At 57.0% G+C, this 16767-nt stretch overlaps 2 protein-coding genes and 2 non-coding genes across 11 annotated transcripts in view; all 4 read right to left on the bottom strand.

The window, feature by feature from the left end:
• Positions 1 to 2754, bottom strand: part of PLXDC1 (plexin domain containing 1) — a 55101-nt gene extending 52347 nt beyond the window's left edge. For 4 of the 8 annotated variants that reach the window (XM_036341233.1, XM_036341234.1, XM_036341236.1 and 1 more), the window contains exon 1: positions 2585 to 2751. In XM_036341233.1, coding sequence (XP_036197126.1) covers positions 2585 to 2660 — 76 coding nt within the window. In that variant the 5' untranslated portion in view covers positions 2661 to 2751. Of the gene's footprint in view, positions 1 to 2584 lie in introns of all 8 variants that reach the window. The other 4 variants (XM_036341237.1, XM_036341231.1, XM_036341239.1 and 1 more) reach the window with 4 other exon arrangements.
• Positions 2755 to 4686: 1932 nt separating this feature from the next.
• On the bottom strand, positions 4687 to 4758 carry TRNAC-GCA. Its single transcript has one exon. It is a non-coding gene; the product is annotated as a tRNA-Cys (tRNA).
• A 754-nt stretch (positions 4759 to 5512) lies between these two features.
• TRNAC-GCA lies at positions 5513 to 5584 on the bottom strand. The gene has a single exon. It is a non-coding gene; the product is annotated as a tRNA-Cys (tRNA).
• An 806-nt stretch (positions 5585 to 6390) lies between these two features.
• On the bottom strand, positions 6391 to 16735 carry ARL5C (ADP ribosylation factor like GTPase 5C). The gene is made up of 6 exons (XM_036341935.1): positions 12213 to 16735; positions 11563 to 11623; positions 10261 to 10408; positions 9094 to 9177; positions 8439 to 8590; positions 6391 to 6795 (listed from the first exon to the last, which is right to left on the bottom strand). The coding sequence occupies exons 1-6, from the start codon at positions 12256 to 12258 to the stop codon at positions 6747 to 6749; spliced, it is 540 nt and encodes a 179-aa protein (XP_036197828.1). The 5' UTR covers positions 12259 to 16735; the 3' UTR covers positions 6391 to 6746.
• Positions 16736 to 16767: the final 32 nt, after the last annotated feature.

The raw sequence follows: 16767 nt of genomic DNA, 5'->3' as shown, positions 1-16767 counted from the left end.
CTGAGCAGAACCCCGGCCTCCTCGCTACCTGCCCCACCCACACCCTCTCCCCTCCTGCTGCCGGCAGGTCCCACCGAGGCCCCTCATCTGGGGAGAGGGAAGGAGGCACAAAGGATTAGCAGGCAGGGACCACCAAGTCGCGTCAAAGTAAAGAGGAGAGGAAAGGAGAGAGTAGAGTTTGGCTCCCTGTGTGTTTCTCTCGAAGGAAGAGAGTCTGTGACCACCTCTGATCCACTCACTCATTCAGAACGTTTATGGAGACCCTGCTGTGTGCTGGGTGCCATGTTGGCTGCCGGGGTGACAACAGTGATCAGGCCGACACGGTCCCTGTGCCTGTGAAGATTCCAGTTGCTAAGACATACACAAGATTAATAATACAGCCAGGCCCTCTGTCGACTTAGGCCCAATCTTCCGGTAAGTAAATTACCGTGTAATGAATTCTCTGATATTCTATGGAGTTGCCAACTTCGGCTTGTGGTCTGAGAAACCTTCATGTTACGGTGGCCTGTCCACCTGGGACAGATCTCAGCTCCCTCCTGAGCCATCCCCCGACCCCGCCCAGAGGACACGGGAGCCTCGTCGCTGAATGGCAGAACCCCGCCAGGCCCAGCTCCCAGCTGCCCCTTCACTCGTCCAAGGACTCCACCACCCATCAGAGCTGGGCTGTCCCTCCTTAGGGGCCTCCCCCAGAATGTCCCACCCCCACACCTGCTCTCTGCCCAAGACACCCCCTGCCTCCATTCGGCCCCTCTGTCCATCCAGCCTGGCCTTGGGGAAGGAAAACTAAACTGAGAGTCAGCAGCTACCTGCTCTGGCTCCCAGAGCTTCCTTAGCTCTAACAATCTCCCCTCTGCAGGGAAAGTCCACTTCTCCCGCCGAGTCCGCCAAAGCCGAGAAGACGGCGAGATTCGCGCTCTGCCTGCCCGCTCTGCCTGGCCTCCCCAGGCCTCTCCTACCTCAACCCAACTCCGAAGAGGCGGCCTTCGGCCGGGCCTGGGTCTGGCCACAGTCCCCCCGCACATCCTTGTTATCCCCAACTCCCTTTCCCAGACCTTCCCAGGGCTCCTCCAGTTCTGCCGGCGTTCATTCAGAGCCCTCCCCCACTGACCCGGCACATCCTGAGTCCAGAAGATCCCACCAGGTCGGGGCTACACAGGAGCTCAAACACTGGCCTGTCCAACCTCCTCCTTTTTATAGTTTTTAAAATTATCAATCACCCAGACATATCATAACAAATCAGAAAAGAGGCGACAGTCATCAAAAAAGAAAAAAGATCTTTCATAATCCCACCACCAAGAGTCAAAGACTTGGCCCGCAGCCTCGCTGTATAGAGGCAAGAGGCCCAGAGAAGGAAAACAACTTGCTCAAGGTCACACAGCAAGGGAGACGCTGGGCAGAGAAGCCAAGCCTCCGGCCGTTCTCTGTGTGGGCTCCCTGAAAACGGGTGGCTCTGCCCCAGCAGCCTCTTGCCACATCAGCTTCCACTGCTCTCTGCCCACATCTCCGCCATCAGCCCCCTCCCGCCCCCAGGCCTTTATCAGCTGCAGACAGGGACCACGAAAGTCAAGAATGCTGTCACAGACACTGTGCCTGATGCTAGCATCCCCCTGAACTAGCGGCCCAACTGCAACATGCACACACACACACACACACACACACACACACACACGCTCTGTCCCATCGGAGGGACCCCATGCCAGTGAGGCATAGAGCTCTATCTTCCTGGTTCTCTCTGTCAAGAGGCTTGACTGCAAATTCCCCACCTCCCCAACCCCGAGGTGGCCTGGGTGCACGAGGAGGATGTAAAATTACCTGTTGAAAAAACGGTTCTTTTCTAACATGAGAGATTCGTGGAAGAGCTCAGAAAGGACTCCCAGGAGGGAGAGATGGTGGTGAAAGGCTGGGGTAGGGGAAGCGGAGTGTGCAGACAGGAGCCCCAGCCTGGAGCCAGGGCAGCTGAAAGCCACAGGGCAGGGCAGGGCAGGGGCGGCAGGAGGACGGGGAGGCTGGGGGATAGGGGAGCCGCAAGTCGCTTCTTCCTGGGCCCCCGGACTGCTCTCCAGGTACCAGACGGAGCGGGGAAGGCTCCAGCCCAGGCCGCCACTGCCCTTCCTCTGGGAGAGACCCCGGGTCCCCACCATCCCCCTGGCTGCTCCCCCCAGCCCCCAAGCCCAACTCAGACCCAACCTGGGCCAGCTTGGGGGAAGGCGGAGGGAAGGGAAAGAGGAGGCAAAGCTTGGCAGACCCCCATCTCATCAGAATTAGTCCCGCGCCCTGCGGCCAGGGGTCCTATGACCCTCGCACTGTCCCTGGGGGCCCTCAGCCCCCCGCCTGTGGAGCCCCTCCCGGGGGGGCCTCTGGGGTCCCTCCAGGAAGACAACTGTCGCTGCCTCCACCCTCACTCCCGCCCCATGTGTGTGGGAAAGTGGGGTCCCGGTCCACCTGCCACAGCCAGAGTTCCCGGCCCCCCGCGGACAACACCCCCCAGACCCCCCTCCACCCAACCCCGGCCGACCTCACCAGCCGGTCGGTACCGGCCCCCTCCCCGCCCCGGGCCCACCCGGCCAACTCCGGCCGGTCCTACCTGCCCCGGGCGGGGGGCTCAGCGCCCGGGCGGCCCCCCGGAGCACCAGCACCAGCAGCCAGAGCTGCCCCCGCATGGTGGCGCCGGGCCCGCCCCCGCCGCTGCCGCTGCCGCTGCCGCTGCCGCCGCGGGAGGAAGCCGGCTGGCCGCGCGGTCCCGGAGGCCGGCGGGCGGAGGGTGGGCGGCGGGAGCGGCGAGCGCGCGAGCGGGCGGGGAGCGAGCAGGCGGCGGCGGCCCGGGCGACCGCAGGGGGCGGGGCGGGGGCGCGGCGCGTCCGGAGCGCCCCAGGCTCCCCGGCCCGTCCCCCGAGCTCCCGCAGCCGCTCCCAGGACGGCCAGGGGGTCGGGGGGAGGGGCGTGCAGCACCCTAGGACTGAGAGAACCCCGAAGAGCATCAGCTGCCCCCCAACCCCGCACCTCCGTTCCTGCCTCCCTTCCCTCTTCCACGCCCCCGGGGGAAAGCAGCAGAGAGATCCGGGGACCAGACCCCAGAAGGGGCTGACAGCCCCTCCTCCGTCCTGGGCTCCGGCCATCCCCCCACCATGCCCCAGCTCCGCCAGCTTTCCCGACTTTCTGGGCTGCTCCTCGGAGTTTGTGGGTGCCCCCCCCCCCGGAATCTCCCCTTACGGCCAAGACCCACAGCTCCTCGCCCAGCCGATGCCTGGATTCCACCCCCTCCCAGGCTCCTGTCCGCTTTACCACGCAAACCCCCATTTCCAGCACCGTGTTGCCCCCCAGCCCAGCACACTTGGGGTGGAGGGGGCCTGACCCACCCTTGATTTCAAATAGATTGGACCTCTCCCCATTCCTAGAAGGTAACCCAGGCCACCCCTCGGGGGACCCGAGGCCTTCTCAGGGCCCGACCCAATCTTCAAAGCCAGCCCCAGAGCAAGAACACAGTTCACCCCCCTCCTCTGCCGTATAACAGGCTCTGGGGATAGGTTTTTTTCCCTTCCAGGACAGAATAAAAATACCCGCAATTTAGGAGATTTAATAGACGGCGAGAAATCAGGTCAGGACTCGGAGGTGCCTCTTTCCGCCCGTGACCTACTTCCTGTGACTGCAAGGAGTCCGGGCGCTGGAGAATGGGAGAGTGAGGCGTGGGGGGCACCCTGGCTTCCACGGGTCTGGGGTCCAGGAACTGGAAAATCGCAGAGAGGGGTGTGGACGGAGCGTCTTTGGGGGGATTCCCCAAGAGGAAGGATGTGCGTGGGAACCAGAGAAGGAACCATGGGAGATGGAATAAAAAAGGAACTCAAGACTCTCAGAAGCCCAGTTCCTCCTCCCTCAGGACCCAGGGTCCCAAAAACGAACGCCCGCAGTCCTAAGCCCTCTATTCCCTTGCGGCGCAACGAGGCGAGGCCTGTCTGCAACTCCTTGTCTAATGTAAACCCCGACTTTGCAGACTTAAATGGGATCACACAGGCCGCCGCTTCCAGCTTCGGCTTCTTGCTGCCCTCTAGTGGCCACGTGACGACCCGCAACGCAAAAACCGTGTTTGGCGGTTTCCTTCACTTTCCCGAACCTGCCCAGACGCTGTCCACCGACTCCGGCTTCGGCCCGCTGGTCCGCTTCCCCTCGCCCCTACCTTCTGGGAAGTCCCTGCCTTCGGAGAGGTCCCAGGACGGGACTGCAGCTCCGGCCTGCGTCTCTGTGCGTTCCCCAGCTCGGGGTGCCTCGCAGTCTGTTTTATAAGGTCTACAAGGGCTCAGGCTGAAACAGCAACCTGGAAATAATTAAAAACAAATAACATGTAAATGTTTAAAAATGTAAACCTGTAGAACTTGAACGTACATCAGAATCACCGGGGGAACTAGTTTTAAAACAGATTTCCGGGCACCGCCCCCAAGTTTCTAATTCTGGGATGAGACGGAGAACCTGCATTACTAACATTCCCCCAGGTGGTGGTGCTGGTCCCCGGGGTCGTAATTGAGAGCCACTGCTGTGGAATTCTTGTTTCTTGCACTCTCTCGTCGCTTTTCGTCTGCCCAAAAGAGACGTAACGAACGAAATTTCAATATAAAATTGTGGAAGACGAAGGGAAAAGCTTTAAAAAAAATTGTGGTTTGACTCACGGAATGTGGGGCCTGAAAAGAACACGGCAGGGGGCACCCGGATTTGAACCGGGGACCTCTTGATCTGCAGTCAAATGCTCTACCACTGAGCTATACCCCCGCTGCTGGCAACAGCGCCGCGGAAAGCTTCTTAACACTCTTCTACAAGGCGCCGCGAGGCTCTGCGAAGAGTAGTAATAGGGTCTAAGGCTTATAGCAGCGGGAAAAGACATAAATCTCGAGCGAATACACATCTGAATGCAGGGTTTGTTTTCTGAAGCACTGAGCTAAAGGCTTCTACTGACGGTGTAAGAAAAAAGCAGTTTGAGCCTGTGGAGTCCCTGGAGATCTTTCGAGAGCCCTCACTTCCGGGAGTTCCTTCGAGCCGCGGTCCCCTTCTTTTTGCCCTGCTATCGCCCCCTTTCTGCTGCTCAACGCCCCTCTCTCCTTCCTACACTGTGACGCGGATTTCTCGGGGCCTTCCTTCCCTAGCCTAAGCCTCGCCCATAGAAACTAAGCCTCGCTCCCTAAGAACTGCCCTCGGGTCACTGGCCAGGCCGGCCTAGCAGTGTGCCCACCTGCCCGCTACCGAGGAGAGTGGGCCTTAGGTACAGTCCACACGGGTCAACCCGAAGGTCCCAGTCCTCTCTCGTAATGCATTCCACACCGGAAGGTCCAAGGCCCCCTCTCGCAATGCATTCCACTCTTAGACACACACGCAAGTGAGCTCGTGGGTTGGGCAGGGCCTGGGCCTCGGTCCTCAGTGACTGCAAAAGAGGATGGCAGGGCCCGGGGCCGCATCTCCTGTCACCTCTAGGAAGACTTACAGAAATAGATTGCAGAACTAAGAAAACTGGAAAAACCTGGGTGTGCAGAGGGGGCACCCGGATTTGAACCGGGGACCTCTTGATCTGCAGTCAAATGCTCTACCACTGAGCTATACCCCCATCTTGTAGTGATGCTCTTGTTATGATCACTTTCTTTGGAATAAGGACATGGTATCAATTTGTGTTCTTATCTGAGGGGGGGGGGGGAGGGGCGGGGGGGCTAGGGACTGCTAGAACTCCTGAATTCTTCCTTCACCGTCACGCCTCGGGAAAACCATCCTGGTCTTGTGGGGTAATAGCGCTGCTCCCTGAATACAGGGCAGCCTGGCTTTCCATCCTGTCTCCAGCTCAACCTAAAGAGGACGCCTGAGCTTTTCCAACCCCTAAGAACCCTTCGTCAAGCAGACAGAAATAAGAAGTACTTTTCAATGCCATTTATTACACATTTATAAAAAATTTTAAAAACTCTAATACAGTGCAAAACAAAATCAATACAAAAAGACTGACAAGATTCACGGGTGGTCTAGAAACCTGGGTCATTTGGCAGGAGTGGGGTTTACCTTGGAAGGACACTGGGCGTTAAGGACGTAGTTGGTGTGGCCTAAAGCCGGAAAGAGGCAGCACCCCAGGGAATGGGAAGGCGGGGGGAGTGGGACTCCCTGCAGTGCCAAGGATTGTTCCCCTCCCACTCCCTCTCCCTTCCCAGCTGCTTTGGGTCTGCCTTCCTTCCCCTGAGCCCACCCCCTTTACCTTCTAGAATATCCTTTGCCCAAAGATGGCTGAGGGGCCAGAAAGCTGGGGTGGGGGTAGGGGGGGTGGGAGGGGTGAGGTTGGGGTGGGGTGGGGGTGGGGGTGAGGTTGGGAGTGGGGTCGGGGTGAGGGTGGGGGTGGGGTGGGGGTGAGGGTGGGGGTAGGGGTGGGGGTGGGGAGGGGTTCTAGGAAAAAAAGGCCTCTCTTACTCTGCCCCTCCATTCTTCCTACAGAACTGAGGGAAAGAGGCTCCACTCCCTAATCCACCCAACGTTTCCTTGTGTCTCCAAGAAGGACGCCTGTTCCATGGAGTGAGGGCAGCTTTACTTGCTGTCCTGTCTGCGGCAATTCAGAGTATACAGTCTAGCTAGCTCCTCTGTGGGGAGTTAGGTGGGCAGCGGCTTCTCCCTGCCCGTAGCTGCCCCTGCTCCCACCAGAGAATCGTAGGAAAGTAATAAATAGTCAATTGGGTTTTCCACCCAAGTAGTCCGTGCTAAACCCCGAAGTTCCCGGTTGGCCTCCGACTGGGACATCAGTTGGCAGTGGCCCGAGATTGCATCCACTGGAGCCCAGCAAGCAGCCTGCAGGACGGGAGGGACAGAGCAAGGATCAGTATATCCCATGAGGATGATGGCCCTCAAGCCCCCAGCCCCTGCCCAAAGCCAACTGAATGGGGCAACTGACGTTACAGCAACCTTTCAGTCAATAGTATAAACAGACTGAGTATGTACTATGCACCAGCTACTGTGCTAGGCACTGTGGTTACCGGTGAAAAAGCAGACACGCCCTCTGGGGCTGACATCCAACAGAGGAGGCGGATATTAAACAAATGGTCACGCAAATAATGCCTTCACTACATACTGTAATAAAGGTTAGGACGGAGCTGCACAGAGGCCTCTGGAAGTCTGGGAGTCAGCGGGACTTCTCTAAGGAAGGGGCCTGGAGACCTGCCTTAGCAATGTCTTTGGGCAGACTTCTAGCGCCCCCTTCCCACCCGCTCCATCGAAGGAGGCAGGGCCAGGGTGACTTCGAAGGCCTGGGAAGAGACCCCCATAAGCAAGTTCTCCCATTAGACTGTTAGCAACACCAGAACGAAAGGTGGGGGGGACAGGATGGTCTTGGTCATGACTTTATCACCTGGCACAGTGCATGGCACGTGGGGGTACTTAGGGAACGCTGGTTGAATTGAACTGACTGGGGGAGAGGGGGCGAGGGGGTCCTCTTGACCCAGGAGGTAGCAAGAGACCACCGGAAATGTGTGGCTCTTGGCTGACCTGACCAAAGCCTCCCCTTCTTTAATCAGCCATCTAGGTCCTTGGCCTCTGTGATTCCACCTGAGAAGGAAGAGGGAAGGGCTCTCTCCAGACCTGATACGGGCCCTTTCTGTATGACCGTGACCGTGGCCTAGCGCCTTCACATCCTTCAGGTGTTTGCTGAGCATCCCTTCTCAGCAGCCCCTCCCTAGATAGCTTATCTAAGGTTGCAACATCCCCCCCCCCCATGTACTTCCCATCTTCTTTCCTACCTGACTTCCCCTGAGCACTTAGCACTTTTTAACTTACTACATATAGTTTTATTTTTATTGTCTGTTTCCTCCCCCCACCCCCACAGGAACGTAAGCTCCAGGAGGGCAGGTATGTTTGTCTGTTTTGTTTACCGGTGTTTCTCCAGGGGCCTAGAACAGTGCCTGGCGCAAGCAGGTGCTTAATACACGTTGAATGAGCGGTATCATTTACTCTCTACAGAAACTCTGGGAGGAAGAGGATTTAATCACTCTCCTCTTCAGAGGTGAGGAAACCCAAGGTCAAAAAGAGTCGTGATTTCTGCCTCGAAGGCTTGTCCCAGGTCTTCCCATGGCTCTGTCCTCTTCATTCAGATCTCAGCTCAAAAGACATTTAGTAGAGGCTGCCCCTCGCCACCAGAGCTAAACCAGACCCATCCCCACCCCTCTGCCACTGTGGTCCAAGTTCACGTTGTTCATAGCACTTACGAGCACCTAAACCGTGTGTGGGGGGGTGGACTGTCGCCTCTCCCCCGACTAGGACAAGCTCCTGAGAGCAGGGGCTCTCTTGCTCACTGCTCACCCACAGCATCTCAGCTGTGGGAAGGCGCGCAACTGACTTGACTGTGAACCAGATTCTGATAGGAGAGGCAGGAGGATGTTCTGATGGTCAGTCATTCATTGGTACCAGTCCCAGGAGGTCCAGGTGGGATGGCCACTAACCCTTCCCCGGTGAGGGCACAGCAGCCCTGTATGTGCCATGGGTGGTCTTTGATGGCACTCAGGGTGAGGAATTGGGAGATCTCCACGGTGGTCATGGAGTCCTTCAGATCCTGCTTATTGGCAAAGATCAGGACAGAGGCATCTCGCAGAGCCTGTGGACAGAGGAGCCCAGCCCGTCAGCCTTCCAGGGCCCAGCCTCCCTCCCCAGTGCCCCTTGAGTGTCCCCTGGCTCCCCTGCTGCCCCAGCAAGTGGGGTGGGCGTGGGGGCCTGTCCCAACATAGCAACCCCAGCCAATGACACTGACAGCTCACAGATGCCTCCAAGCCAGCTCATAGAGTCCCTAGCAGTCCCATGACATAGGAATCGGATGATTCTCCCTAATTTGTAATTGGGTGAACAGAATTGGAGAGGCAAAGTAGCTTGCCTGGGGTCCCACCGTGAGTGGGACATGGTTTCAGAACCTGAACCAGAACTTTGGCTTCTGTGCTCAACTGTGCTGAGGGCATTATTGCCCTTCATCTGAGATAAACCAGCCCCGCCCAAGCTGCTGAGCTAGAGGCTGAGGCACAGGAATGAAGCTCAGAGAGACCAAGTGAGTAAGCTCGGGTCACACAGGGAGCACACTGGGCCCTCTCCCAGCCGCAGGGGGCTCACCTCGTGGGCCAGCATCTTATACAGCTCCTCCCGAGTGGTCAGCAGCCTGTCCCGGTCCGTGCTGTCAATCACAAGGACGATGAACTGGCCAGCAGAAGGGGACCATGAGTGGTGGGCTTTCCCTTTGGTGAAGGTGCCCTCTGCCCAGCCGTGCTCCCCGCTGGCCTCTGCACTACCCTGATGCGAGTCCCACAGAAAACAAACTGTCCAGTCTCAAGATCTCACTGCCCTAGTCCCATTTTTTTGTCTTACATTTATTTGTTTTTATTCTACTCTCATTTTAATTCCCCTTTCCAACCAGACACCCGGAATACACAGCATGACCTCAGATTTCCTGTCAGAGGCTATGCCCTGGGCATTCATGAGTCCATTTAGGCCTCACCACAGCCCTTTGGAACTGACACTGAAGTTGACCCTTGAACAATGCGAGGGATGGGGGCAATCAACTCCCACACAGTTGAAAATCACATATAACTTTGGACTCCCCCAAAATTCAGTCCTCAGTATCCGCAGGGGACTGGTTCCAGGGCCCCTGTGCGTACCAAAATCTATGGATGCTCAAGTCCCTTATAGAAAATGGCATAGAACAATGCATACAGTTGGCCCTCTGCGTATGTGGACTCCCAACCACAGTGCCATTCCCGGGGACGCAGAAGGCTGGCTGTCTATATATTGAAAAAATTCACAGGTAAGTGGACCCATGTTGTTCAAACCCAAAGTTTTTCAAAGTTCAAGGGTCAACTGTATTATTATCCCCATCTACAGATGAGGAGACTGAGGTGCAGCGAGGTGACATATCTTGCCCCCAGCCACACACCTGGTGAGTGGAGTGCTGGAATTTAAACTCGGCTTTCTCGTTCCAGGAGTGAAACCACTGAATTCTACTGCTTCCAGAGTGAGTAAGTAAAACCCCCGGAGACAAGGGTCTACCCCATCCAGTGCATCAAGCGGAAAAGTGCCAGCAAGCAGGCAAAGCTGCTAGGAAATATTCAAACATGCCCACAGGCGCTGTGCTGTGTAAGTATTTGACAGGCATGCCTTAGCTATTGTTGTATTATTCAATTTTCACAACAACTCAGGGAGGTCGTAAGTGGGGGAACGGAGGCTCAGAGAGGTTAAGTCGCTGACTCATGTCACACAGCCCCTCCAGCCCCGGGCCCACCTCACCTCCGTGTTGGAGAAGTATGTGTTCCAGGTGGTGCGCAGAGCCTCTTGGCCCCCTATGTCCCACATGAGAAAGTGGGTCTTTCGCAGAACAACCTCCTCCACGTTGCTGCCGATGGTGGGACATGTGTGGACCGCCTCATTCATCAGGCTGGGGGGTAGGAGAGGTACCAAGAGCTCAGCCCAGCTCACTCACAGCTCTCGCCTCCGACCCCTCTGCTCCTAAGTCCGGCTGAATCTAGTTCCGAAGAAATCAGCCCAGGTGGACCCGGCCTCTGCTGAGCGGGAGTGAGACCAAGTCCTGCCCTGGCTTGGACCCCAGGGAGGGGAGACTGAGGCGAACAGTCTCCCCAAACTTTGATATGCAGTTGAATCACCTGGGAGCCTTGTTAAAATGCAGATTCTGATCCAGGGGGTCTGGGCTGGGGCCCAGCGCTTTGCACTTCTAACAAGCTTCCAGATGATCCACCGCGGCTGGTCTGTGGGCCACACTTTGAGTAGCGAGGGAGTCATTAGACAAACGAGACAGACACTCAGGTGAGGGCCATCCGAAAGGTGCTCTGGCTACAGTGACAGAAAACACACACCCTTTCACCTGCGAGGAATTCCTCCGGAAGATCTGGGAGGTCACTCCCTGTGCTCTTGGAGTTAGAGGTGAGAGAGAAGCTTCCTTTTCACTGTATACTCCTGTGCTGTTAGGATTTTTCTTTTCTTCTCCTTTTTAAAAACCATTTCTATGTGTCACTTTTTCAGGGGAGAAAATCTGTCCTAAGTAAACACTCTGGAGGCTCCGGAACAGGAGAGATACCATCCGGGGAGTGAATTTCGGGGGAAACTCCGATGGGTAATAATTACTCAGCACATGTGCCGGGCTCTGCCGGACCAGGGGCCACAGAGCCGAGCGGACCCAAAGCTGGCCCTCCCTTAGGCTTGGCAGAAGGAAGGCAAAGACGCCAAGGTGGAGCGCAGGAGTTGAAAAGAGGGGACCCGCCGCTAGGGGGCAGAGAAGAGCAGGGAGGCGGGAGGAACCTGCCTGCCCACCGGCCTCAGCCTGTAGCCCAGCCTGGCAGGGGCCGGGGGCAGATGGCGGGGCGCAGTGGGGTTGCCCATACCCAGCAGCATTCGAATGCCAGGTCGAGGGGCCACTGATCTGAGTGAGGGGCCACTCTCCCAGGAAGGTCCCACTAGCGTTCTCCAAGTCACTCCTCCCGGGAACCCAGGGAAGAGCTCCGGTGATTGGCCCACGTGTTTGTCAGTCTGGTGGAAACGCACAAGCCCCGCCCCCCACCCCCGGGAGTCACTTACAACTGGTAGAGGATGGTGGACTTTCCGGCGTTGTCCAGGCCCACGATGATAACCTTGTGCTCTGCAGGCATCCGAGGGAAGGGCAGGGTCAGGGCCCAACGCGATGACCAAGGGACTGTGGGACCCACTAGACCGCCCACGAAGGAGACAAGTGTCCCCAGCAGGCTGGGGGGCTTCCCCGCGGTACCACTTCTGCTCCCCCGCCCCCATCTCCCACTCACCCACCCCCCAAAAAGAGGGGAGTGGGGACCAACAGGACAGGTTTCTTTCCCACGGCCCCGGACACCAGCCCCACCTCCCTCGCTCCACAATTCCAGAAAAGTGGTTGTCTGAAGGTCCCGGGGAGCTCAGGGCTTGTCAAGACCCGGAGGGGTCGGGGAAAGAACCGAGCGCGAAGTCATGATCGCAAGAAGCCGGCGGCGGCGGCTTTTACCCCGAGGATGTAGCTCGCCCAGCCTGTGCCCTGGGGCGCACCGAAACCCGCGACCCGCGAGGAGCCGGCAGGGAAGGGGCAGGGGAGACGGCGCGTCGGGCTCAGAGCGCCCGTGCACGACCCTCCCAGTCCTAGGTTACCCGCGCATCCCAATCCCGGGAGACCCGGGCGGGAGCCGGATCAAAGCGATCGCTTGGATGCCCTGGGCGTCCCTTACCCTGTTTCCCGAAGATGCCCATCAATTTGGCCATCAGTTGTCCCATGGCGCGTCCGGGGCCGGGCAGGTGCAGGACTCAGTGGCCCTCGGGGGCCGGGGTTGAGCCCGGGCGCATGGAGCCCCGCCCCCGGGGGAGGGCCAGCCGGGGTCTATAAGGTCACCGGAGCCTCCTGAGACTCCTGCAGGGCCTGGGAATTCCCTGAAACGCTGAGCCCTCAGGGGAGCTATGGCCGTCAGGTTGACAACAAACTACTGTCCAGAGCCCTGGAGGTGCGAGGAAAATGGGGTCCAGACTCCACATCCTCCCCCTCCCCCTGAGAAAATCCCAGAGTTCTCTGGGTGGACTGCTCCCCCACTGCCAATCCAGGAGACTCAGACAGTGTTCCATGACCATGTCCCAGCTCTTCCTTCCCCAAGGCCATGTCTGGAGCATGAGGCTAAAGCAAAACCCTTGGCCACCCACCTTCTCCACCTTCCAGCTGTGTGGGGTAGGCAGGGCTCACTGATCCCCTCTCTCTGAGCTGGGAGAGTATTTTGACCCTCAACAGATCTCTAGCTGTTCACTTGTGTGGGTCTTGTAGTTCCCTAGGGTCTCCCTCCTTTGGCAGGTCCCTTGGTGACAGGCAACTTCTATGATTTACTGACAACCCGACTGCTCAGGCACAGCCCCCCTGAACCCAGAGGGTAGACATCCGAAGACAGGGATGGAGCAAAAAAGACATCTCTCAGCCACAGACCCTACAGAGGGATTCCAGATACTAAGACACAGCAGAGGAGGAACAAGAAGGGAGAGCCGCTCCTTGATGTTTGTGAATTTCCTTCTTTGCTTAAACTGGGGAAAACCAGCAAACAAAAAGAGAAGTGGGGAAGGCAAACCAACCGCAGGCTGCAGGGCAGTTAGGAGACACCAGCCATCACCCAGGGGACTTGGCTCCTCCCACCCCTCTGCTCTAACGGGTCTCCCTGCCTCTGTCTCCCCTTACCAGGCATCTCCTCACAGCCTCAGTCCTGTTAACCTTCCGAGTCTGTTCCTCCACAGCTCATAAACCTTCAATGGTTCCCTATTGCCCACTGGATTCAGACCAGTCTCCTCACCTGAAATTCAGGAACCTCCATGAATAGCCCCCATCTGCCTTTGCAGCTTATCTCCCATATTTGCCTCCAACGGTCCTTGCTCACACATGCACAGCTCTTTCCAACTGTGCTTTTACCTCTGCGTTTCCTCCACCTGAATGCCTTTCCCTTTTTCAGAAAGGAGGGTTCCTGAGCCCCATCCCATTGGCTGCCTGCCATAAAAGCCACCTACTCGCCAAGCTCCGGCCTGGTTCTCCAGCCATAGGGGGCTCCTCTCCACACCGAGGCTGCGGACCCGACTGGACTGGCATGCCTGTTTCTTCCAATCATCTGTGATTCCTAGAGGGCGGGGTTCGTGTCTTGTTCACCTGTGTGCCCCCCACCTGGTCCAGTGCCCGGCCCACAGTAGGAATGTGTTGCTATTGGATTGAAGTACAGTGAGTTACGCTACAACCTGAGAAATTGTTTTGGAGTATTAAAGAAAAAAAAAAAGTGTGAATACAAGTTGAAGAGAATGGAGAAAGACAGGGAAGTTTGTGAAGAGAAGAGAGAAAAGAATTCACTTAATACAGAATTTTCATTCACCCCACCCCCCACCCCCCAGATTCCTAGCAGAGTGAGGAGGAAGAAGAATTGGCTAGCGGAGCCCATCTGGCTGATTTCATTTCGGCCCTAGGAAAAAAGGAGCTGGGGCTGCGGCTGGGTGCAGGAGGGTGAGGGCACAGGAGGTGCTGAGGGAAGCAGCAATGTGTTAAGCATTCTCACCATCTGTTTCCTGGGGGTGGGGGGGACCTGTGAGTGTACCCTGCCTCCTCCGCCACCACCCCCACTTGCAGAATTGAAAGTGACATTCGGCCAGCTGGAGCACGTTCAGTAAACAGACCAGAGCCCAGCCTTCCTTGAGGCCCAAAGCTGGATCTTAGGGGCATTTCGTTCACTTTTCATTCATTTGTCGAATATGAGTCAGGAGGTAGGAAGCATGCCAAGTAGACAAAACAGACCCAGTCTGGGTCTTAGGAAGCTTACTGTCTAGTGGGAAGACAAATACACATACCAAAAACAAACCCACAAAAACAAACAACCAACCAACCCTGGCAGGCAGTAGATGGGAAGGCCTGATTTAGAAGGGAGCCAAGGCACTCTTCTCTGAGGATGTGATCACGGGAGCTAAGTCAAGCTTTCGCTCTAGAGTGTTGGACTGGATCACCCCCTCACTTCTGGGCCGTCGTGGCCCTGCTCAGCTCATTTCATTTTTGATTGGTGGAAACCTTCAGCCACACCTAGGACTGAGGCTCGCTCTGGTGCAGACCATATTGCAAAGACAGAAGCAGCCAGTCAGGTGTGTGTATGTGGGGGGTGAGGGGAGCGGAGATCCCCAGCGCCTCAGTTCCTGAACCCCTGAGGTGGCTGTGGTAGCAGAACCAGCCTCTCTGGGCCTCATCACAGCCAGCTTCATGGTGGTTGATGTCCCGTGCTGACTGTGTCGGTTGAGGGCTTGTGGTTACCAAGAGACAAGTCTCTCTCTCTCTCTCTCTCCTCTCTCTCTCTCTCTCTCTCTCTCTCTCTCTCTCTCTCTCTCTCTCTCTCGCCTCCCAATATCTCCAAGCCACCTAGAGATACCCCTCCCTGTATGTTCTGGGCAAATGCAATTTCAGGCAGAAGGCACATGGGGAAGAGACACATATTCAGATACCTGTTTCCCCCTCCCTCCCCCGCTCTGCTCCCAGAACCTGGGCCATCCTGGGGCAGGGGAATTAGCCCTAGACTTGGGGGTCATGGACACCACAGAACTTGAAATCCAGACATCTGAGTCCAAGTTCTTGCTCCAGTGCCGTGTAACTATGGACAAGCTGCTGGGTCTCTCTGAGCTTTATCTGTAAATGTTAGTTAATAATCCCCGCCCTCGGTACAAAAATATCAGGCTCCACGCAGGATGGAGCTCTCTGCCGAGCACTCGGCTGTCTTCTGCCCTTCTCCTCGGGGCTGTCCACCTACAGCACCATAAACCCACCTTGTCCAAAGCTAGGTATCGTTCCTGCCTCTAACTTGCTTTCTCTCTATAACCCACAGTCACCCAGACACCGCCCTCTCTCTCAGTGACCACCTCCAATTGCTCCTCAACAGCTCTCCATTCTGTTCGACGCCTCTGACAGCCACAGCCCCCTTTCCCGCTCCCCTGCTGAGGTCTAGTGCAGGCCCTTCTCATTCCTCACGTGGAGTACTGCAGGTTTCCAGGCTCGACCTTTCCGTCTGCTCCGAACTGCAACCAAGGCAATCTTGCTATTGCTGCGTGCGGCCCTTCGATGTCTGCACACCAGCTTCAGGACAAAGCCCAAACTCCTTAACGCGACTCAAGATCCATGGGGACCTGCTCCTGCTGACCCTTCTCTGACCACATCGTGAGAGCAAGGTGAAGGCCAAGAATATGTCCTGTATGTCACCTGTCTCCTCTGCTTCTAGCCTCTGCTCAAACCTTACTTCCTTCAGGAAGTTACTCCTGGTCTCCTCAGATTTAGGGGACTCAAGCCCTGACCCGTCCCAGGTTCCCCCAGAACCCAGTGCTCCCCACATCAGACAGCTCACTGTTCTGTCCCAAATTGCCTGTGGCTCCCATTTAGACTTGTGCCTGGTAGGTGCTCAGCAAACGTTTGTTCAGTGGTTAAACATGGAAATGGATTGCACTGAAAGGCAGTGCAAAGAGCCCTACACTGGGGGGCAGAGACCAGACTCCAATCCCAGCAGCACTTGAGGGTCGTGGGTGGGCTCGCCCAGTTCCTCTCTCCTTGGGTCTGCTGACCCCTCTTCTAGCGAGGTCTGGATGTCTGTTACCCTCTCTACACACACACACACACAACTGCACACAGAATAGAGGAACACTCAGGTTAAAGACCCAGGAGCTCATCCTTCAGGTCCAGCACCACCCCAGAATCAAGAACCAGGTGCTCTGAGAGACAACAGCAGTAACAACCTTCAGAAGCCCGCATCCTGCCAGCTGCTGAGGGCAGGAACTGGCAGCCACCTGCTGACTATCTTTCTCTGAAGCTGGGACTGGGGAAATCCCCATTCTCTCTGCCCCTCCCCCAAGGCTGGTTAGCAGGGGCTGGGTAGGGGGTAGTTGTGGGGGCTCTGGGGGAGAAAGCCAGACTCAGTCCCTCCCTCTCCTGAGGCGTAGGGGAGCAGTTGAGGCCAGAGGAGCAGAACAAGCACACACTTTTAACATTGTGCCAGTGGGTCTGGATCTCACCCACTGTAGGACACCCAGGACACCCCATTTCTCCACCTCAGCTTCCCATTCTCCCTGGCTCTGCTTAAGGGGAGAGGGGTTCGCTGCGGAGTTTGCGCTGAGTGGGGACCGAGCCTGGCTACGCCGCTCAGGCAGGTCTGAATGTAATGCATCAGAGAGTCACAAATCACCCTCATCTCCTGTGGTGTAAACAACTCCAGGCACAGCTTCCTCCTGCACCCACCCTCCCGCCCCCCT

This window comes from Myotis myotis, unplaced genomic scaffold, assembly GCF_014108235.1.
Source record: "Myotis myotis isolate mMyoMyo1 unplaced genomic scaffold, mMyoMyo1.p scaffold_m19_p_17, whole genome shotgun sequence".
Lineage (NCBI taxonomy): Eukaryota > Metazoa > Chordata > Mammalia > Chiroptera > Vespertilionidae > Myotis > Myotis myotis.
The sequence above is the reverse complement of the archived record's forward strand: the minus strand, read 5'-3'. Positions and strand labels throughout refer to the sequence as shown.